Source organism: Dermacentor silvarum, chromosome 2 (assembly GCF_013339745.2).
Source record: "Dermacentor silvarum isolate Dsil-2018 chromosome 2, BIME_Dsil_1.4, whole genome shotgun sequence".
NCBI classification, from domain to species: domain Eukaryota; kingdom Metazoa; phylum Arthropoda; class Arachnida; order Ixodida; family Ixodidae; genus Dermacentor; species Dermacentor silvarum.
Window position 1 is genome coordinate 256,556,711 of NC_051155.1, and position 24,264 is coordinate 256,580,974.

At 48.5% G+C, this 24,264-nt stretch overlaps 1 protein-coding gene across 8 annotated transcripts in view; it reads left to right on the top strand.

Moving 5' to 3' along the window:
• LOC119443176 (ras-associated and pleckstrin homology domains-containing protein 1) overlaps positions 1-24,264 on the top strand; it is a 170,840-nt gene that overhangs the window by 80,352 nt on the left and 66,224 nt on the right. Inside the window, exon 1 of one of the 8 annotated variants that reach the window (XM_049662618.1) lies at positions 22,506-23,316. The exons of the other annotated variants lie outside the window; for them this stretch is intronic. Within the exon in view, the coding sequence (XP_049518575.1) occupies positions 23,266-23,316 (51 nt within the window). The 5' untranslated portion in view covers positions 22,506-23,265. Of the gene's footprint in view, positions 1-22,505; positions 23,317-24,264 lie in introns of those variants that run through there. 8 annotated transcript variants of the gene reach the window in all.

Genomic DNA, 24,264 nt, shown 5'->3' on the forward strand with positions numbered 1-24,264 from the left:
AAAAGTTAATTCGCGTAATTATGTTAAGTATTCAATTAGGCCATCAATGTCAGAATTAGCTTGCAACTATATAAAACAATTAGCATCCTTAGAGCGTCGTCGCATTAATGCGAACACAAGAAATCCTGAGATATGGTCCATTCCATACTTCAGAACACTCTATAAGCTTCAGTCGTTAATACATTACCTACCATTCACTTTGAACAGATACAATAATGGCGGTAATTTCAGTAAGAAAGAACTCAGCTGACATTTTGGTCGCTTGTAGTGTATCTGATGTGTTAATTATTTTGCCTTTGTGTATGGTTCTGAGTGTATAATGTAAATCCTGTTTCGTTTTCTTAGCAAATGTTGATCTTGTAAAATTCAGTCTCATGCTATGTTGTATGGGTGGTGTTGCATTGTTTTGTATAGCTAGTATTGTTATTGTAGTGTTGTTTAAAATGCATTCTGTTAAAAGTTCTTCCAATTCTGTTAACTCGCCGTGACGCAAATATTCTTTGTCTTTCCGTTCATAGCTATTTCGTCTATGAGGAATTCCAGCGAGAGCTGGAAATATATGTGAATTATTGTGCATGTGTGCACACTGTTTGCTGTACTATTGCCTTGCCTGGCCTTTCGGGTCACGTCAAGCTACATCATCATCATCAGCCTATCCATGTCCACTGCAGGACGAAGGCCTCTCCCTGTGATCTCCACTTACAACTGTCTTCCGCTAGCTGTTCTCAACTTGCGCCTGCAAATTTCCTAACTTCATCATCCCATCTGGTTTTCTGCCGACCTCGACTGCGCTTTCCTTCTCTAGGTATCCATTCTGTAACCCTAATGGTCCACCGGTTATCCATCCTACGCATTACATGGCGTGCCCAGCTACATATGTAGCTTTTAGTCCAAAATGACTGTCCAGCATGTAAACTGGACAATAAATTGATTTGATTCGATTGATTTCGTCGGACACTTTGAAAATTATCTCGAAACTGGTTTAGTCCTGAGAATTCGTTCCAGGTGGATATGCCTTGCGAACTCGGCGGCTATAATTCGTAGATTGAAAGATGTGCCATAAAATAATTAATTAAAACGTTAATTAGCATAATAATGTTAATTTTTCAATTAGGTGTTTTGATTTCTCGTGGAAATAATGGCCACCTCATCGAGTAGTTTAGATCCAGGATTATAATTGCGCTATCTGCCACAGGCAATCTTTAAAAATTTGGTTCAGCTAAAATGAAACGCCCTGTATATTTGCATGCTAAATGACATCATAGAACTATATCGTACAAATCAAGGTAAGTGCATGCGCACCACCAGAAAAATAGTAGCACAGGCAATGGGCCGGATTACTGATGTTCCCGTGGGAGAAACAAAGATTTCGGCCTTTTATTGCTTATATACTGCAGCTTATTAAACCTCTAGAAGGTGAGGCTGACAGATACAGCACAATCTGTAAGTAAAAAAAAAGTTTATTTTTTTTTTATTACAGGTCGGGCCTGGTAATGCACACGCGGGCCCTAGCTAAGCTTAGTAATGAACGCCCGGGCCCGGGCCGGGCCCGGGCTCAGTTACACGGGCCCGGGTCGGGCCCGGGCTTGGAACCACGGGCCCGGGCCGGGCCCGGGCTGGTCTCGGTCATATACGCCCGGGCCCGGGCCGGGCTCGGGCTTTGTATTACGGGCCCGGGCTGGGCTCGGGCCTCGTAAAGCGGGCCCGGGCCGGGCTCGGGCCGAAAAATCAGGCCCGTGCAGTGCTCTACCAAAAACCAGCGAATAAGGAAGCTGCTCACGCAAGAGCCCTGCTATCGACGTTTACGGAGACACAGAAGCCTGTGTTTGTGTGTAGTGTATTCACTGCACATGTCTCCTGCGGCGCCTGAGAACCACAGCTCCAAATAGAAAAGTCTTGATGACCAGCAAACGTGCTGGGGTGGGTATTCGTTTTGTTGTAAACTAGGCGATAGTGTCTTGCCTTCCCGCTTTGAGCCTGTCGTGAATGCGTGTATGTCACGCATGTCATGACCTATCGTTTATGTTCGTCATATGCTCTTGTCATACTGTGACAGTTTTACTACATACCAAGTTAACGAAGCGACCATGAGAGCACCAAGACGTAGGCGGCTAGTTAGATACTGTCAAAGTGGAAAATGTTGGCCAAGAAATGCTTCGCATTTAATACGCTTAACATTAGCGGCGCCGTCGGCTGCGATGCGAGCACAGCCGAGCCACTAGAACAGTGTTATCTGCAGCCAGCGATTTTTAAAAGTTCCATAAAAATTAATTGTGATCGTCCCATGGAATGTGGAAAACAGATAGAGCACCGCAATATATACATCGCATTGCCACTTTCCTCAGCCGTTCGTCTGGCGTCGGTAGCTGTGCACTGCAGCTGAGCTCGACAAGTATCGGAGCTCTCGTTCGTGTTTAACGTTTGACAGTGGATATCATTTTTCATAAAATGTACAATTTAGGCATCACTTTATCTAGCGGAAATTATTTTTGCTCGGAATAGAAGCTGCAGCCGAGGTTTGCGTCGCCGGTGGCGGAGGCGCGCAGATTCGCGATCGTCGATTGGCCCGTCGGTCGTGCGGCGGGCGGTGCGCAGGCCAAACTGCCGTCTGCATTGGGCACCTCTCGCGCGGCAGGTATTCTACGGCACTGGAGGGCGATTTGCCGTCGGTATGTTCGCCGCTAGCGCGGACGTGCCTTAACCGGAAGTGGACGGTGTTTTGAGAAGCGCGTTGGCGATGACGTACGTCACGTGACATTTGGAGAAGCCCTCGGCGAGGAGGAGAGACCAGCCGACGAGGAGAGTAGCGAAGGAAAGAGCGAAACGAGCGAGGGCCGTTTTTCGATCATCAAACGCGCGTAACTCTGCTATTACGGCACCGTTCCGAAAAATTACTCGCTGCTACGTGTTTGTTGCATGCAGAATGGTGCACAACTGCAACGCCACAACTAAATTTCGACCTTTGGGTGGTTTAGGGGCCCTGCTTAAGTTGCATCCTCTCAGCAGGGGATTGAAACGTGTGCTAATCGGTGTGGTTGTATGAGTGGCTTCCTGGAAAGTGCGCACTGTTCGCTTCACTTTGCTAAGCGCTTGTAGCCTCTGCATTACGAGAAGGATGAGCCATTGCATTTTTGCTTGCTTAGTGGGTATGAGCCATGGCTGATGATGACAATTTTTGTACCACACTGGACCGGTCGACGTGTTCTTCCTTTCTTTTTCAATGCCATCGGGGGTATGAGCCACTTAAAGCTTTCGCCTTTAACAAGGTGCGAAACGGTTTTGTCGTACGTTTAGACACAGAGTATTCTCACAAGAATTTAGTGTCAGCAGCGCGCTATAATGAGTGGTTAAACATTACCCTCCTCTCGGGCCGCAGTTTCCCCCTCACTTCCGGTTGATTTGAACCCAGTGCGTTCCCGCGTCCCCAGTCCAGCTGGGCCATGAGCGTAACTTCGCGCGCAGCGGACGGTGTTCGCTTGGCTTGCGCTGTGTGTGCACGCTCGAAGCGAAAAGAGGACAGATGCCGGCGCGGGCGTATACTGTATCAGTTCGGATCAGGTGTCAATATCTAATAACGTTTACGATTGCTTCTCTATTAGGCTCGTAAGATGTTTTTGTAGACGTCAGCGGGGAAAAAAACATAAGCGCGGCCGCAGCTGTAGGCTATACGAAGCTGCCGATAACTTGTGAATGTGGTGAACTGGGCTACTTGCAATGTTTCCTCTACTCCAGAATTTAATTTTAAGGGGAAGAAAAGTATACATCGGGAAACGTACGAACCGGTACTTTCTGTGTGTGAGTGTAGTGGGCCCTGGGTGATTTGCACATCCTGTCTTCTTTGTGCCACGCCGGTTTGGCGTTGACAGTTGCGTGACCTCGCATTCACATTTGGGAAGGGGCCCGGTGTGCAGTCTTTGGAAAAGCGGCGCGTGTCTTTGAGGCGTGTCGCGCCCATTGGTGGGGCGTCACCGGTGCATTCCTCGATCGAGCACTGCACGCAACGGGAAATGAGAAGCTCCGAGCAGCTCATCTTGCACCGTCGCGCCGTTCTGTGAAGCAGCTCATCCAAGGTGTGTCCGTGCATGCCATTATTTACGTCGGTTCGGAGGTGTCATCATCAAGTGCCGATGAAAAGAAAACGCGAGGTTCGATCGGCGACGCGTGGCCAACCCTTTATCGAATGCTGTTCGCACTCGCAGGTTTAACGAGCGCACACCTGACACGAAGAAGGTAGCCTTGTGTGTGCCGTAATTAAGTTGCGAGCTCGTTGCGTGTGGTGGTTACCACCTATTGACCCTTTTGTTCTCGAGATGGCACTTTCGGCGGCGCGCCGCACGTTGCCACAGCGAAAGGCGCAGGATCTCGTCGGCTGCTGTGCGATCAGCTGTCGGAAATGCGACTGGCTTTTCGCTCACTCACTGCTCCCTTCATGCTGCAAAATATGGAGCGGTGGATTGAAGACGTGCGCAGTAGTTGGCTGCAAAAATAGTGACTGGCGTATTAAGGAATGGAATGAATATGTGTGACCAAGCTCAGGGAACGTTGCTACATACGGACAGCCTGTGTTGCCGGCCCTTCTCGATAGACGACTTTCCTGGCGGATAAAAAAAAATTTCAATCATCCGCTCGAGTCGTATCGCTAACCTCAAAAAAAAAAAGAAAAAGAAAAAAAAAACGTCAACCCTGGGACGTCGACTAGAGTGAGTACCGCTCGTTAAACAATGACAACGGGAGTAGCGCCGAGTCTTGGCATAGTACGTTTCGCGCACTCGAAAGGGAAACAGCGCGAAAAAAAACACAAGAAGACACGAAGGGAGACACACACCAGCGCTTATGGACACACATCTACCTCAACTCGCACGCAAACTTTCGCACACTATATCGCCAACGTATTAGCAACATGTGAATCGGCGCACACTCGAATCAATGCGCCAAAGCATGGGTGACAGCGACTACACCGACAGCACACGAATGGTCGAAGGTGAATGTTTTGTGACGGTCCGCAGGAGTATTATTGTTATTATTATTTGGTTTGTAGAAATATAACACAAGGACACGAAGCAAATAGGGAGGGAGCAAGCTGACAACTGCCACCGAGAGGGGCACAACGCCTGCCTACTCTTTCAGGAGGGAATAGAGGAAATGAAAATATGAAGAAAGAAAAGAGAGGGGAAATAAAGAAATTACGGAGACTCCGCAGGAGTAGGCGAGTTACTAGCGATAATATTGTCACGTAGTAGTGACGCTCAAGAAAGCAGTCGTAAAACTGTGTATAACGAAACTGATTCTTTATTGGGCGAACCTGTGCCCACAAAAGCAAGCTACACTCAAAGCACAACGATAGCGGCGAACACAGTCGGCGATCGTCGAAAATCTGATCAGCGGCGCGACGCGTCGGCTTTTATACCTGAGTCATCGAAGGTTCCAGATTAATCCCTGATGCCCGCGTGTCTTCCAGAAAGTTCTAGACAATTCGCGTCGGTCACACAATCAGATAACATAAGCGTCGACGAAAACAGGCAACGAAAAGAAGCATCGATTAACGTTCTAGAAACTTCCGATACAGGCGCGTCCTGCGCCGAGCGATAACGTTTAACATTTGTTAGCCGGTGGAAAGCGGCCACCGGTGAAAGATAAACATGTATACGTGTCAATATACCTTTGCTACAAGCTGTTACGAAGTACAGAACGGCTACGTTCCAAGCTCAATGTGCAGCAAGAACAAATCTATTGCAACTGAGCACACCCGCGAGCGCAATTAGGCAGAAAATAATCAGGTAGTGAGCGCACCGACGAACTTCACTGAGTCAGAAACGTGACAAGCTGATGCTTCAAAGTATTTGCCAAATAAAGAACGAAGAGCAAGACACACTGATCCTGATTCAATTCATAAGTGTAAGTTTGGATAGATTGGAATAAATTTTTAGCCTCTCTTTTAGATAACATGCACAATATACGCTACTGGTGCCGTTTGGACAAAGCTTAATGAGCTACGGTTAATATGCTACGCCAGAATTATTTGTCACCTTAACATGCAGTTGCGCCGGAATTGCCGTTATGACAAGCTTAGCGGAAGCGCCAAGAGTTGTTTGAGCTTTCCGCACGGATGCGTTTCTGGTTAGAATTTGGTCTCCGTAATCTGCGTTTGCACACTATGGCTTGTTTCTAGCTTTCCGCACGGATGCGTTTCTGGTTAGAATTTGGTCTCCGTAATCTGCGTTTGCACACTATGGCTTGTTTCTTTTCTTTTTCTTTTTTAAATGCGAAGCATTTCTTGCCGGCGGCTCTGTCCATCGCTCCCGCGGTGTCCCACACCTCCACAGCGCATGCGCGTCCCCTCTCTCTCCTCTCCTACGCTGCCCCCTTTCTCTCCTCTAGGAATCCTCTACAGAATTCAACAGATTGAGTAGGTCAGGGCTGTTGCTCCCTTCCGAAGCACTAAAGAAACTGATAGCATCGCTCGAAGACGCCTTCATGCTGTGCTTCAGTTTAAAGGAGTTACAAAGGAACAGTATCGCCGACTTTGCCTCCTTTCTGCAGCTGAATCCTCCGAATTTGATCGGCTGTGAGCCGCACAAGAAAGAGCTCAGAAACGATGTTGTGAAGTTCTATTCTTGTCAAGGGCAAGAACATGGCGCGCGAAAGCAACAGGGAAAAGAGGAAGCACCTGAAGTGGAGGCGTGTGCTGTGAATAATGTTATGATGTGGTGGACCAACGTTTGTGTTGGCCCACCAATTATATGTTGTTGCGTCTGCTGACTCAACTTACGAGAACTTTTCTTGTATTTTAAATATGTATTCATGAATCTAGCCCAAGACGTATTGCTTTATTTTATTGCTAACAAACAGTGAACTATGTGCACTTACCAGCACAATTCGTCTCGTAACAATTTAAATACCGTAAATGAGGCAGTAATTAACACAATAGCTGAATTTATCGAAATTGAAACATTAGAACTCACTAAATGTCGCTTAAACACGTTTCCATATACCGTATAAAACCATTGCAGTATTGTTTTATGCATGGAAAAAATGCATCTACGTCTTTAATGCAATGGGCTGGATCGCCGCGTTTATGCTAATATATGTGACTAATCGCCAAACTAAAAAATTGACTTCAGCATATCGTGTCTTGTGACTAGACGACAGTAACAATTTCCCCATTCTGGTTTTGCCTGCACTGCTCAAAACGGCATTACATAACGCGTACTTCAAAGCTAGAGCAGAGCCAGCGATACTATGAAACACGCTGCTAGTCTACACAGCGCAAGCAGACGTTGCGCGCGGCTGAACCGTTATACTGTCCGCAGTGCCACTTCTGCGTCATGATGCGGAGAAGTGGTGAACTACGCTCAGTCGGCACACATACCCATCTAGCCACCATAGCTACGGTTCGCGAAAACCTGACCGGCACTTCCACGGCCGCCTGCTCTTCATCACTTGACGCGCAAGGCTCGTAACCGTAAGCGCTAATATTTCTTGCCAAGTTGTAATGGTCCTCATCTTCAGACGTGTACTCATCGCTGGTAGACGCACCAGAACTCGAATCCATGCTCGCGATGGCGGCGTCGGCGCGCTTCGAATGACTGCGGCCGGCCGGCTGGCTATCCGACGAGGGTGTCGTGACGTCACGCCTTCCAACTCCCGCGGGTCGGGGCGGCGAGACGCGCGCTCACAAAAACGCCAAAAATAAAGCCATCGGCTCAAAAATGAGCTAAGTGACTACTTCTTTTCGGTGTAATCACACACTGAGGATTCATTTTCAGCATTTTCGTAAAATTTTCAGATTTTGTGTTCGTATCCCTTTAAGCAAGTAAAAGCAGCGAGAAAACGTGCCAACTGCTGTATGGGAAAAGTAAACTGCGTGAAAGGTTTAGGCGACAGGAAGAAACACACGACACTTAAAAACGCAGCTTCTGCGCTTCGTCGTATGCGTTTCTTCCTATCGTGCAGTTTACCCTTCTTTCAGTATGAACCAACTAGCGCGATATATGTTATCGCTGTAGATGGATATCGATTTCGCATGGTATCCGGACTATAGGGAGAACGCCAGCGAGCGTGAAACACGCGCAAGCTGCCAGTCCGCACGAGCTGCGTCTGCAGTGGAGCGCGATGGAACGGCGCCGCCATCTGGCGGCTGCCAAAGGAGTGGCGGCGGTAATCGCACGGGCGGAGAGTTTTACAACTGAAGCGAGTCTAGTTACGTTGGCCGAAGCACACCCCGCTCCGCGAGGTGGTTGCTAGGCAACGCGCGGTGACAGTCATCGTTCAGCGAGGTTTTTGTACCCGCTGCACGGACTGACGGTCGGCTTAAACAGCTCCGCTGTTAATAAGTCGATTATGCATTTTAATTTTTTTGTGCAAGTAATGTCAGCCTCTTCGAGTAGACCAGCTCATGAACTGGAGTTGTGGTATCTGGCACAGGCAACTGTTAAATTTTTTTGAAAGTGTTCGCGTAAACACCCGGTCTATAGTCTCAATATTGCGTGCCACTGAAATCGCCAGTCGTTTAGAGCTGTTGTTAGACCGTGGAGAAACAAACATTGGTTGTGTCCAAGGGGCACTTGTGGTCTTTCTGAAGGCATAGGAAAAGTTGGCAGATGTTGTTAATTTGTGTTCGTGCGCTAACAGTAAGTGTTATTTCTTCTTCTCGCCGTGCGCTGTATAGGAAGCGTGGCTAATATCGTCATTTTCTTTCTCTTTCTGACGACGAATTAAATGTGTTTGGAGTTGACTGCCGCAGCGGTAATAGCCCTTTTGGTATGATGAATTTTCTCCTTGATTGACGGGGATCAAAGGACTGCTTTCAGTGACAATGCGTGGTGATACCCTGCCGGAATGGCGCAATGAAGAGCGAGCGGCCAGGACCTCACCTGCATCGCCATGCACGAAATGTGACCGTGAGGGCACGCAGCTGGCACCTAGCCGCCGCTGTGCACGGCAGCGCCAACCTGGACGAGGCGCGGGGCCGCTCGAATCGACTGCGCCTGCACTCACAGCGTCGCCAGCAACGACAGCGAGCATCGGCCGCACTCTCGACGGCGCGGCAATGTCGTGCCTCTGGCGGGACTTGAGTGGCCCGTCCATAATGCGGCACGGCGCGCGAATCGGCACTGAGGCGTTGGCAAACTGCACGAGGAGAACGGACCGGGTCAGTGGGGTGCGTGTCACTGGAAGATGACCGACGCGACACTCTCTGGCTCCCGGAGGGCGTCTGCTTCGTGCCTCTTTCCCAAATCGTCGAGGAGATGCTGTGCAGCTCTCCGCAGGCCCCCCCGACCGGATACTGCGTGCGTTTGTGAGTGTACGCCCGCAACGAGATCCCGACCCGCGGAGGCGCACTTGAACTTGTCCGCTTTGTCGGGTTTGCCCTTCTCTGTCTGGCGTCGTCAATGCGCGCTCTTTTCTCGCGAGGGCAGAGATGTGGGAACGACAGGAACCAGTCGTGTGCCGCCAAGCTCAGCGTCGTGTGCTGCTTTTATATTATTCCACCTCGCGTTCTCTTCGCTCATATGCGCGGGCCTATACTTCCGCTTTTATTCGATAGCAGCTCAGGCGGGTCTTTGAGCGCGCGTAAATTGTCCTCTGTAGCCTGCGCCCGCTTGGACTTTCCGCCGAGTCATATAGAGGCGCTCTCCTCTGATATGTAATCGCAGGAAGTGCGAGAACGTCGAGTTTAGGTGATGCGGGCGAAGCCGATGAACGAGAGCGACGCACCCACAGCGAGGAGGCCGTCGCGCGCCTGATGGTAGGATTGATTAATTGACGTGTCCGTGGACGAGGTCACAGACCCGAGTGACGCACACAGGCCTCACCTGCGGACACTCTGACCGGGGGCGTATATTACAGTGGCTATATTCGAAGAACACTGTAGGGTCACTTATTATATAAATAGCTTCCAAGTGTTTTCGTGAACAAAACAAAAAGTGCAATATTTACCGACCTTGAGCACTTTTTTTTTTAAATTACCATCAGAACAAGTTGTTTCACATCATACCTTGATTTTAGAAATGTGTCACTTGTGCGCTTTGTCTTCTGGTTACCTGAAATATTAATATCTGCTGTGAAAGAGACTTTTTCTCAGCATAAGTGCAATTAGGTTCGATTTAGGATCATTTGTTCTGATAAAATGATAACGAAAGGAATCGAAAGGAACTCTGTTCAAGTGCCAAAACTGAAGCGCTCGTCGCGAAGGCAGTTGATGACCGCAGCTCCTGCGAGCAAAGCAGAAAAAGCCTGGACGAGTTACGACTCGTCTTAGGCGATGCCGTGGTCTGTACAAATGGCTAAGACGAGTGCCGCCCGGGCTTGTATCGAGCTGAAGGTTTGAGAACCGCTAAGTCAGTTTAGCAGCCGAGATATGCACTTCCTTTGCGCAGATTGTAAGCGGCTAATTTTCGCAGCCTGACATCGTTCACAAAGTTGCAAGCTTTAATCTTCCATTACTTCGGATGTACGGTAATCTGTTTTTATTCTCACTATCGATCAACAAGATAATTGGCGCCGACCACACGGTAACAACATCTATGACATCACGTGGTCCTGATGGGGGAATTGCAAAGTGGCATCGTTACCTGGCAACATCTATGACATCACGTGGTCCTGATGGGGGAATTCCAAAGTGGCATCGTTACCTGCCTTTCCTCCTTTCATATGTTTCTTCGGCCTGTCTCAAGCTATAATAAGTCAGCTCAGGCTGACCTATTCGCAATTTCATTGACGCAGCCTGTCTGTGTTAGAAAAAAAAAAAGGAAATTGTCACCCATCCGAGTGTAGCACGATGTTCAAAAGGAAACGGATGCTCCAGAAGGAAAGCTCCGCAGTTGAAAAAACAGGTGCCCCCGGGGAACGAGCCCGGGACCAACGCCTTTCCGGAACGCCCATTGTGAAGCATTCATATAATGGAGGAGGCACGCAGGCCTCCATCGGCGCCGAGCTACCGGCTCGTCGGCCGACTTGACATAAATGCGGGTGCCCGGTGGCTTCGATGTCACTGATTAACGTGGCGCTTCTGGCTCCGCCGCTCTGAATCCCTCAAGGCTTTGCCGTCTTCCCACTCTGTGAATAGCATGTGTGTGCTTATCGTCCCATTAGTTTTTTTTTTCCTTCATCATTTGGGAGAGCTTCGTGTGCTGCTGCTAACCGTGACCCACGGTTGGAAGTGGGTCATGCACGCGCATGGTCTGCCTTGCTGGACAAACGCTGTCGAAGATCTGTTGAACGCAGCACCGTCGTTCCGGTCACATAGCGACAGACGAAAAAAATTGCTGTGGTTTAGCTTTGGTTAACCCTGGTTGCTATATCACTGTGAACGAAAATACCCCCACGTGGGAATTTAACAAGGTGATGTGCCCTATATACTCCCATCCTTGAATATTTACTCCGATGTATGGGAGGAATACAGCGGCATTCCCTGGTTTCCCTCCGCTCACTACCTGTGGGAGGATAAGGGCGGACATGACGTGATTTTACTCCGCCTTCAAAATTTTGTTCTCTGAAACTATAAACAGAAGAGAGGATATGCGCGCATACCAGGAAATCACAGTATACTACAGACTAAATCGACAAATTTACCCGGCAGCGGACAGAACACTCAGTAAGAAAGATGAGGTTATGTGGAGGAAATTACAGACGGGGGTTTTCCCAAACCCCGTACTCTACAGCAAGTGGCATCCAAGAGTATTCGATTCAAAGTGCAAATTCTGTGATGAGGCAGCAAATCTGGTTCACATGGTGTGGACATGTCCGTCTAAGCATGATAGCTCGCGCACTCTAGAATCCTGGGAGGCTTTGCTCCGCAGCCCAGACCCCAACGTCCAGCAGGACATCATCGGTCAAGCCCTTGCTGCTGCTGTGGCTCAAGGTATTCCAGCCGACGGCTAGGGGCGACGGTGGAGAATAATTTCTCTCCCGACGTTGACTGGTGTTTTTTAATAAAGTTGTTCCTCCTCTGTGGGAACTCCGCACGGGGAGTTTTAAAAAACTCCCCCGCCGGAACAGGTTGGTCACGCGGTGCTTCCCATAAGGCTGTGCGCCGCGCCAGCGACCGGCCGCGTTCGGCGGAGTCGGCGGTGCTCAAGGCTGACGGTTTGTTTACACATGGCCGCTGGATAAAAAAAAAAGCACCTTTTTTATTTTTTATTTTTTTTTATCCAGCGGCCGTGGTTTACATCTGTGAAGTATTGCTCCGTGCCAGAGTTTCGCCGATTTTCTTTCCTATACTTCCTTCCAGAAAGTGTAATAGGCGTGCCTGAAGCTAGCACTGTATCTCATCTTCAAGTATTTTAGCTGTGATCACTTTGCTGGCAGCGATGAATGCAAGAGCAACGATTTCAAGTGCGGAAAAAGGCTTAGGTGGGACCACGAAGCTGCCGGTTGACTCGTGATGTCGGCTCAGGTTTCTGGCTATGGTTTCGTGTTGCGCGACCTTGACTTGTGTTCTTCAGTGCGTGAAATACCACTTTTATGTCCTTTTGAGTATATGCTGACAACGTCCGGTGTAAAATGCCGCGTAGCAATGGCAACAGCAGCCACTGTTCGAGGGACCGCGTGCGTGATAGCCGCACATGAATGCCATATTCCGACTTCGTTACTGTGCGGTGCTGCCAGTAAGTAAGACCGTGGTGCAAGCAATTCTTTTTATGAACCTGTGTACGGATATCCTCGCCCAGGAAATACGGTAGGACGTAAGTACGTACTGTGAATAAAGCTTCTTAATGAGCGATGTGAATCGAATTGTTATCCCGCAGTTCTGTTTTGATCACGTCGTTGCTTCGGATGTTGCATTAACATCATGCTTCATCAAAGACACTGATTTAGGAGCGTACCTGCTGGCTCCGAGCGTGAGGATTCGTTTGCCAGATCAGCGATATAGCTCCGTTTCACGACCGAGAGACATTGCTTGGACGCGGAGCAAAAGTAGTGCGGTCAAAAAAATGTATGACTACGCAATTTTCGGTGTTACGTGGGCTGCTACGGATCATGCTCACATGTAATAAGTTGTTGTCCCGCCACCATTCTTTCGCATGAAGCTAATTTTGTCATGAAGCACGCGCACGTACATTTTTCTTGCGTACTGTAACTAACGCTTTACTTCTTGGCCGCGGACGCCGGCAGTGTGCGAAGTCGCTTCAGCGCTCACAGAATGACATTCTAATTTTGAAAAATAATGCCATGAACGTAGTTTTTTTCAATATTCTAAATTAACAGTTCCGTGTGGATTTAGGTTGTATGTTACTTTCAGAGAGGCAGATCTCATATGTGCGAGCCTGTGAGTCGTAATCCTGAAAACAGTACAGCTGCTCGCTAGGCCGTTTCGAGGCACACATTATCGTGGCTATATATACTGGCAGGGTTGCTTTTGTGTGTCGCGTGTCCGTTGTATGTCTTTCACAGCTATTCATCGGGTGTTCTTGAAATGTTTATGTGCTTATGTATGGCTTGGTCTGTCTGCTCTCGTTCTCCTGTTTCGCAGAATTTGGCTTATTCTTGTGCAGCCTCTACATATAAAATTCTCCACGCCATTTGACGTGATACTTTATTTTATACTCCTGGTGCAGCTCGAAAACCTCCGTCCAGCCCGAAATAAAAAATAAAAATGACAGGAAAAAAAACTCCCCTGGCACCACGCAAAAATTCCGCCCGCACGGAGTAAAAATTATACTCCGATCATTCGGAGCATGATAAACTCCCAACCGGGGGGTCGCTAGAGGACAAGCAGTATACTCCCACCTGAGAGTTATTTCCGTTTACAGATATCGAAAGCTTTACTGCCCTGGCTAGGCCTATTGTTGAGCTGTGGCCGAGGTGCGGTTTCGCAATGATATACAGACATGTTTGCAATGAATACAGTATAATTCATTATTTTTTATGCCTATGAAGACACTGCGATGAGTAGAGTAGTGAGACTTGGTTGCAACTCGCAGCCGAGCCCAACTCTACTCGGGCAACGGTGGCAATGTCTCCTTTCAGGGCTCCGTAAAGGCCTAAATATAGTCCGACGTACCGTGAACGCGCGCACACGTTATGTCACGTTGGCGAGAACAGCGGCTGTAGTTCGACCGATGGTTCGACGTATACTGGCGCGGCCAACGTAACAGGACGCGCGGCCAATGCGCTCCGACGCGCCCGGCGTCTGATGGCGCTCGCCCGCGTGCCGATAACGTCCGACAGTAAACGCGCCTTAATTCTCTCTTGTGGTTTGACCTCTAGCTCTCAAGGTGAAAAGTGTTATGTCGCCGACGGCTGCCCGAGGTAGCGTAATGAAGCTTTCGCTTCAAAAGTGCCGTCGTTTACCAGTGACGGCGAATGGAACTGCATGGAAGCCGGTTAAATCGCTGCGAGGAACCGGGAGCTTCTCTTTCGACTGTCCACACGTTCGCATGGGCGAGAAGCATTCTCATCTGGCAGACATCGTTCGTGGCGATCAGTGTCGTACACAAAGCACTGTTGTTGCATATTGCACCGCCAAGCTATTCCGCTGCCAGCCATATTGTTGGCGAATCTGGATCGCGCGGCCGTCTGTTCCATCGTTCTCACGTATTACGTACAGTCATAAAAGCGACCGTCCTGCTGAGAATCAGCGTATAGGATCGAGCGGAACAACCAGCTTCTCGCAAAGTTTGCCACTCACTATTCTTTGAGCCTCGTGACGCGACTACACGCCCTATTCGTGATTTGAAACAGCTGCCCAAAGAATTAAGGTTCGTCTCTACTGAAACTATAGGTTTTGGTAATTATTGGCAGTTATTGAAAACAAATATCTTCCATTGCTCGTTATTTTATCTTTTATGAGATTGGCCAATGAGCATTGTTCGTAATCAGTTTTTTAATCACCAGTTTGTTCTAATCGGCAGTGACTGGAGGAAAAAAACAATTTATGTAACCGCCATCCATATGGTGCCAGCTTCTACCAGTGAGCGAATTGGAAAGAGAAGCGCGTGTTCAAGGTGCATGCCCCTCGAAACGATGCGTCGAGCCCCTGAATTGCTTCAGCGCGGCACGCAGTCCTGGCAGCGAGTTTTGCAATAGTCGAGAGACATCCAGGTGTGCACTCAGAACGCGGACACAGTTGCGGCGCTGTCCGCGGAATCCATCAGGGTCGCTAGCCGATCGGAACACATTTATGCACCGACTGGAATATTCAGACCCTCCTGGATGCAGCGTGATGAGAGAAAAAGGAAGACCACGGTAGTTGATGACACACTTGTCATGACAGGGATGCAAGTGCTGCTCCAAAAGAGAAATGTTGCTAGCTGCTGCTCCAAACTGTCACTTTTGTTAGTAACTGCTCCGAACCTGCTCCGAAACGGTGCTGGAAAATTCCATCTCATACTGATTACCAACTGCTCCTGTGGCAATTCTGATATGTGACTGGTTAATTTTACATTGTGATGCTGAGCTTTATCGGCTTTCTTCTTATTTATGCCACAACAACTGGTATTTTAAATATATAACTCATTTAGCTGTATTTTTCAACTTGACATGCAGATTATTTTGGTGAAATGTGAAAGTGATTGAGATTACTTCGATCTCATACCGATTATCAACTGCTGCTTTGGCAGTGGTTATATGTGACTTTGGTTACTTCTATAATGTGGTGATCAGTTTTGTTCCGTGTTTTGATATTTTGTTTTGATCAGTTGGTGATCGGTTTGCTCTCATTTCTGCCACAAGCACTAGTATATTAAATATATAGTGCTCATTTTACTACCCGTTGGATAACCATCCGTCTTCTTAATTGTTTGTTTCTTGCAATTTGCTTTGATTATGGTATGTCCAGTATGTTTCATTATAAATATTAATATTTATGAGACGCGTCGGTGATGCTTCTAACTCCAGGAGTCCTATGGCATATTTTGCCATCTTCTCCGAAAACACAAATAGCTGCTCCAAACTAGCATTTTTTCAGCTCCGAAATCTGCTCCAAAAAGTAAAGTGTCGTTTCCATCAGTGCCATCAAAGGTGATTTTAGTTTTATACTGTATAAGAAGTCCTACCGTGATGTCTCTTTAGCGTTAATACTTCGGAAACTGCAAAGGCATCAAGAGCTCATCTCAAAAGCACCCAAGTGTCAGACCCGTCGTTGTGTGATAACATTCTCGTGTGTTGTTTTCGCCGGGAGTCTCACTTTGCCGCGAACTGCGAGGAAGGAAAATTTCAAAATCTGTAGCGGAGATACTCTTTGTACGTTGCTTCTACTGAAAAAGTTGTCCATGGCCATGCGTTTTATTTCCGACTTTCTCTGCATGTGGTTTGCATAGCCACATACATTAGAGATGCCGCAATGTTGTATACTTGTATATACGTACCTCCTCCTCATATCATTCATCAGCCCCGTCCTTCTTCCCCAGTGTAGATTAGCAGGCCGGCGCAAGTTAAGGCGAACCTCTGTGCCTTTCTGTGGATAAATTTCTTTCTCCCTCTTCTCTCTCTCTGTCTGTGTGTGTTGTTACGATCGGCCAGCGGGGGAAACGACCTTCGAGCCACTTCTGATTTTTGAAACGAATCAGCATGGTGAGGTCCACAGTACATCGCATCGGACAGACCAGCGGCGACACCAAGGTGAGACACGTTTGACGGCTACGGGGCTCATGGATGTCACCCGGCCGCCGACCACGACGCTGGAATCAAGCAATGCCTGGGAAAGTGCGTGCGACGCTTCCCCAGCTAGCCGCCAAGGCCAAGGCCAAGACGAACCCGCTAATCATGGCTGGGCCATCCCAGGAGATAGGGTCAAGCGTGACACCTCCCGTCTACGAGCGTCCCCTCCGTTCTCTGTGACAGTGAGCCGTGTGCGCCCGAGGCTATCTTTCCAAGTGTGTTCGGGGAATACAGGCGCCGGAGTATTTATGCGCATCCTCAAGGCGGAGCCTTCGGTGACTTTGGACGCTCCGGTTGGAGGAAGGTGTGCCCGCAGGTTTACCTGGCCTAGGGATCTTCCTTAGGAAGGACAGAGGGCGTTCTAAGCGGACGTTTGCGGCTCATCTGGGGTGCTCTCACAGAACGATGTAGTCTGCCGAGATGTACTAGCGCTGTTATGCTACGATGTACGACGCTCCGTACTCAGACCAGTATGATGATGATCCCCTTGTTCTGTAAATAAGTTTGTCTCTTCCATGTAAATAAATCCCCTGTTCAGTATCCCCTACCTCCCGACTTCGTACTCTTCGCGAACGAAGCAACCCTCGTCAAGTCTGCTCGGACGACGGCCTGGGCCCGCTAAGCCCCCGTGTGACGCCCCGGTAGCGTAGGCCAGCTACCCGTTTCGAGACGCACCGGTGGCATAGGCTAGAGAGCGACCCTCAGTTTGACGTCGGACTCCGAGACCCCCAGCTCCTACAGTGTGTCCCACGTAACTTGCGCCAAAGTTTAAAAATAGTATACGTGTGCCACACGTAGCTAGACAGAACCAAGGTTATGTTTGCCGTCGCTTGGAGCAAGTCTGACTACATTTTGTATTTCGCCTAACTATGTAATCAGTAATAAATAGTTCTCGAATAATATAATCAGAGTAAAATTTGGAATTGGAATGAAAATTCCATATCCATCGTTCTGTTGCTCTCTCTATACGTGCTACATAAGAGGTTGTTCCAAGCCTGAAAGAAGCCCGCAAGAGCACGCGAAAATCGCGCGGCACCTTCTCGTCTGTTGCGGGCTTTCGGAGCAACCTGTTCCTGCAGTCTGCTCGTGCGCGCGTGCTTTGAACAACGATTTCACTTATGTCGGCGCGTCGGTGCCCTTCCGAACCCTTTTCTACGAGGCTGGAAAGTAGCGCACCGCGGCATCAGCCGGCTTAACCACGCCTTCCTGGCGGCGGCACCGCGTGCGCTTCTTGTGCTGCGTCTGCTCGCTTAGCCCAGCTGGTGGTCCTCGTAAATCGCGCACTCGTTACTTTAGCCCCTTCCTGCGCAAACTCTTCAGTGGCGTAATTCCTTGTCTCTTCACTCTCTCACACACAATCCTTTTTAACCTGTGGAAAGTGGTATAAAAAACAGATACTGTACATTTGGTTTTCAGTCTTCAGGAAGGTCAGTTTCCTGCCGAGACGTATGTACATATATATATATATATATATATATATATATATATATATATATATATATATATATATATACAGGGTGTTTCATTTTAGCTGCACCAAATTTTGCAAAATTGCCTGTGGCAGATAGCACAATTATAATCGTTGATCTAAACTACTCGATGAGGCGGCCATTACTTCCACGAGAAATCAACACGCCTAATTGAAAAAATAAGATAATTACGCTAATTAACTTTTTAATTAATTATTTTATGGCACATCTTTCAATCTACGAAATATAGCCGCTTTGTTCGCAAGGCATATCCACTTGGAACGAATTCTCAAGACTGAACCAGTTTCGAGATATTAATTTTCAAAGTGTCCGACGAAATGCATGGGCGTTCCAGGTAACTTTGTCCTTCAATGCATAAAACAGCGTTTTCCTCAAAAAGTTAACTGGAACGCCCATGCATTTCGTCGGACACTTTGAAAATTAACATCTCGAAACTGGTTCAGTCTTGAGAATTCGTTCCAAGTCGATATGCCTTGCGAACTCAGTGGCTATAATTCGTAGATTGAAAGATGTGCCGTAAAATAATTAATTAAAACGTTCATTAGCGTAATTATCTTATTTTTTCAATTAGGCGTGTTGATTTCTCGTGGAAGTAATGGCCGCCTCATCGAGTAGTTTAGATCAACGATTATAATTGTGCTATCTGCGACAGGCAATTTTTAAGAATTTGGTGCAGCTAAAATGAAACACCCTGTATATATATATATATATATATATATATATATATATATATATATATGTGTGTGTGTGTGTGTGTGTGTGTGTGAACGAGAAAAAAGGAAACCGAGGGGCTCGATTTTTATTCATCATCATAAGAAGCCAACAAAACAACGACACCAAGGACAACACAGGGTAAATTACTTGTACTTACTAAGTGAATTAAAGAAATGATAAATTCATGGAAATGAAAACTGGAACAACTTGCCGGCAGGTGGGGAACGATCCCACGTCTTCGCATTACGCGTGCGATGCTCCATATCAATTGAGTTACCACGGCGCCGTTCTCCCACCCACTTTCTGGAGTATTTATGTTTTTACTACTATAGAACTGGTAAGAGCATCGCACGCGTAATGCGAAGACGTTCCCCACCTGCGGCAAGTTGTTTTAAGTGTGAAGCACTTTAGGGGCGCGGGCTGTCGTCGGTGTCCGTCGCGTGTGATCTGTCATGATCACGCTTAAAATCAAGTGCTCAAAACAGGGTAAAAACAAGTGCATAATTGATCAAAACCGGTTCAAAATAAAGTAACATAATTCAGAATAATTTTTAAGCGAAGCTTTATAGGCTCTCAAGTTTCGGTGGTGATTGTGGTGGTGGTTTCACGCTGAAAAGTGGGCCGATCCTGTTGATAGTACAGAAAGGGTCCAAGTTCAATGGCACATACCCCTGTGGGCTCGGGGACCTGTAACGCGCCCTTGAACTACCCTTGTCACGCGTGGAACCCAAAGAGACAAAAATTGGAGGACGCTTAAGCTTCGCCTTTAAGAGTGGAACACGTTCGCATCGTATTTTTATTTGAGTCGGTTTCACTGCAACACAGTACGTAGGAAAACCAGCTTACAAAGGCAAAGCTTACACCGATTCCCTTAAAGTCGGCTTCACTTTTAAACAGAAATGCATTGCTGGGAAGACGTTTTCCCAGGGGGCAATATTAGTCATATTAAAATGTGAAGGCCCTAGGACCTTTTTTATCATTTTATTAACTGTTTGCTATTGCCCCGACGTGCGCGCGTGTCCAAAACGCATTGGGCAGGCCAAGTCCTAATTCGACCTGCCGAGGATGCGAGCGCCATCTGGGTGAGATTTTCGTAAGTGGCATACCCGAGCGCGCCCCTGTTGGTATGGTAGCAATGGTACGCGACCATGTCTGTAGGTTGTCGTTAAGTCTTACTTTACCATTTTTCTGTTCACTTTGAGAAATTCAATTTTTTGTTCACTAATGCCTTGCACTGTGCGGAGGGCCTGCGCGGTCGGGGTGCTTCGGAAGGATTTTCTCCTACGCTAAAACCTTGCGCCACAAGGAGGGCCTGCGCGGTCGGTGTGGTTCGGGTTGATTTTCTCCGCCACGGACGCCGACATCCATGCCGACGCCGGGTTTTCTGCGACACGGGGCCCTTAACACTATCGCGTTAAAATCACCAGCCCTTGTCGAGAAAATGGGGGTAAGCGAACCTTGTTGCCCGATTCTAGCGTGAGGGCTTCCGATGCCCAGGCGAAACGTCAGCGAAGAGCCGCCGACCCTGAGTTTAATGCAAACGAAGTGGAACGCCTGCGACCGTGTCGTCTTGCCACAACCTTCGCTTACCCCCATTTTCTCGACAAGGGAAGGGCTGTGAATTTTTAAAGGACAGAAATAATCAAGCATTAGAAGCATTAATTAAAATAAATTCGTTAAAATGGCTTCTAACTGTCATCAGCAAAGGCTTTGGCTTCATGTGCGTGGCGGTGTCCCACCATTTGTGCTTTAGCACAGGTGTCTCAACGGATGATGTATTACTAAACACAAGATAAAACAAGATAAACTCAAGGGAAACACCGGAATTGCATTAGCGCGGGATGCACAATTTTTCATTAATTCTGGGAAGGCAAATATTACCCGGCGCCGATACCTCTGACTTGTTGTTCAGAAAAAAGAAAATAGGAGGAAGGTATTACGCGGGTTGAGTAGCAACTCGGGAAGGTCTGACTACTGCAGACTATAGGGAGAGGGAAAGTGCAGTTAACTAACCATCTCTCCGTAATATTCTCCACGCGAGTAGTCAGTTTGGTTTTCTCATTGTTTTATGTTGCCGCCAGCATAACGAGAACGATAAGACGCCCATCGCATCCTAGCTGTGTCCCAATGAACCGCCACACCACAAGCGTCAAGCAGGGCACGGCAGGGCAACGCTGCGCCGCACGTACCCACACCAGGGGCTCGCAGATCGTGCTCGAGAACCGGATGAATGGCACGCGAATGGCGAAGAAGAGAAAGTCGTTCGAAGCAGCGACGCTCGAAAGCCATTTTTTGGTTGAGGGTTGAGTCTCATGGGAGTTCACGGGCACAGGTTCGTCCAGAATAAATCAGTTTTATTAGAAACGGTTGTAGTAATTGTTGGTTACAGTATATATATATTCAATTTTTAAAGTGCAGCACATGTATGTATCAAGGTAATAATATGTACGTAGCTTGTCACATTCTTGTTTTCTTTTTTTATCTACTTTCATTTCCGTTAACTTGTATACATTTTTTTTAATTCACTTAGTAAGTACGAGTAGTTTCCCCTATGTTATCCTTGGTGTCGTTGTTTGTTGGCTTCTTACGAGCATATGCGGCCGTGGCGGTTAGAGAAGATGGAACACCAATGGCGTGCTGCACAGTCAGTGGCGTCGAGACGGTTGAAGCTGAGGAAGTGGCTATAGCCTTGGCCGTCAGCCAAAGGGGGGCAAAGGTGGTCATCAGCGACTCCAAAAACGCCGTGCGAAATTACGAATCGGGGAGGGTGACGGAGACTGCCATCCGTATATTAAACAGGGACGGGGGACCCAGACAGCTTGTTCTGCTCGTTTGGGCACCAGCTCACCAGGGACTTAGAGGGAACGAGGAGGCTCATTCGGTCGCCCGAGGTCTCACTTACCGGTCGACCCCCGGAACCTCCCAAGTCACCGAAACTATAAACAGAAGAGAGGATATGCGCGCATACCAGGAAATCACAGTATACTACAGACTAAATCGACAAATTTACCCGGCAGCGGACAGAACACTCAGTAAGAAAGATGAGGTTATGTGGAGGAAATTACAGACGGGGGTTTTCCCAAACCCCGTACTCTACAGCAAGTGGCATCCAAGAGTATTCGATTCAAAGTGCAAATTCTGTGATGAGGCAGCAAATCTGGTTCACATGGTGTGGACATGTCCGTCTAAGCATGATAGCTCGCGCACTCTAGAATCCTGGGAGGCTTTGCTCCGCAGCCCAGACCCCAACGTCCAGCAGGACATCATCGGTCAAGCCCTTGCTGCTGCTGTGGCTCAAGGTATTCCAGCCGACGGCTAGGGGCGACGGTGGAGAATAATTTCTCTCCCGACGTTGACTGGTGTTTTTTAATAAAGTTGTTCCTCCTTCTCCTTTACGATTATATATAGTCAGAACCATATAAAGCCAACAGGCAGTGAAGCCAAGGAAAGCATCGGGGAAATCAGAGAACTCTCTGGGCACAAGGACACGTGCTGCAGCTTCTGTAGTGCTTTTGGGTGGGGCTGACACAACAGTCCAGACGGCAATATGGCTGGGACCAGGGAGCTCTCGTTAGAAAGGTGTGTGCTTCTTTCGGGGAACTACTTTGTCAGCCGTTTGCAGGCATGTAGTCCTCCTCGTTGGCTCGTGATATGCAGGAGTTGTACAAATTGCCCTTCTGAATGGTTCCTTGCCTAGCAAACCATTCGAAAGCGTTAAGCATGTCCGCTGTGTGAACTGGGCGCGTGGCCACTTAATCGACAGTTTGGTTAGCCAGATGGCAAGTGCTTGTCCGATAGGTCCAATCTTCGCTCTTGAACTGCTAAGACGCCCGGCCCGTCTGTGACATTGCGGAGCGGCGTCGATGTCCCCCGTTCCCGTCTACTCGAATTCCGGCTCAGCGCCAATCTGTATGTGTGTGTGTGGGGGGGGTGGGTGGGGGGGGAGATATAGGGCCCGCTTATGGCTCTCCTTCGACATGAGTCACTTTGGGCAGCTGCGCTTCTACCGCGCACGCCTGGTCCTTGCCGGGGGCGAGGAGAGGGCGTTGGTGCCTCGTGCGTCTATTGCGAGTCCCCGTTGGTCTCGCGAGGAGGCGCCGCCGCCGCACGGTTTTGTGGCCTACCGGTTCTCCGCTTCGCAGAAGGGAGCACGAAAAGCGTCGCTTGGCGGGAGGCCTGCCGCGCATCTTGGCACCGCTGCGTTGTGTCGGCGCCGAGCCTTGGCGATAACGTGGACGACCGAAGCGAGCCACAATGACCGGCGCAGTGAATGCCGCCCAGTGCACCGGGACCGCGATTGCCTCAACGAAGCCACGTGTGTTTTCGTGGGATAAGTGGGTGCTCCTAGCGATGTTGTCGGCGGATTGTCCCATATATTGGTCTCGGGAGGAAACCATGTGTTTGTAGCGGGAAGAGCAAGCTTGTCAAAAATGGATTTGTGTCGCCCTGGTAGAGCGTCATGACTTACGACTCGGACGCCGGCATCGAGACGGATGAAGACGACTGCTTTGTGAGTTCAGTCGATGCGCTTCGTGGCTCGTTCGGGCAATCTGTATCGTTCTCTTTAATTTTCTCTTTCGCGGTGAGCATTTCCGGTTTACGAGGCTAGCGTTGACTTTCGTCGAACGAAAGACCGGGAATCCAGTGGGCGCTTTCTTCGTTTTCCTGTTCTGATAACTGCATCCCAGATGCAGAGCCGGTTTGCCGGCTTCAGGCGAGCGTCACAGCTTGGATCCGGCGATGCCAGCTGGTCTTTTCGTGCGGACGACGCTGTCGCGATATTACGTGGGTCCAGACAGGGTGCAGCCTAAGTTTAAATGGTGAACCGATGGCCACATCTTATTAGTGGTATTATTTATAGGCCGTGATATTTACTTGCTCACAATTGTTATTAATGCTAACTCTGACGCAAGGCGCGAGTTTTCCTTCGGGAGGGAATATGTACGCGTGGTTGGTTTTCTTATGGGCAGCGCGGTTGAGTGTATGTCGTACTGATGAAAACATTCCTTCGCACAGAGGGGGAAACGAAAGAACGTAGCGGTGCGGTATTACAGCGCGATCGATGCGCATAGGCACAATTTGGCATGGTGCAGAGCAAACACGTGTTTCGGGCGCTAACCATGACGTTTGTGTGGAGCAGTTGAGCGGTTTACATTCACAGAGGGTTCATTCAGGCCCGAGCACGTCGCTGCCGAAGCCGCGAAACTGCCTCCACTTACGTCGCGCTGCTCGAAGAACACGGAGCGCCACAACTACATGCAGGGATGAAAGTTTCGCGCCATCCCGCACTGCGTTTCTTGCTGAAATCCCGCGAACACGTGTTTCATTTATTTATTTTGATGAACTGCTAATTTGCATAGTACGTTCATGTAGTTTACACTCGTGCTTTTTTTTTTTCGCAGCTATGATTCCCGCTAATGCGAACATCGCGTTTGCTGCGTTTCACATGCACCGTTCG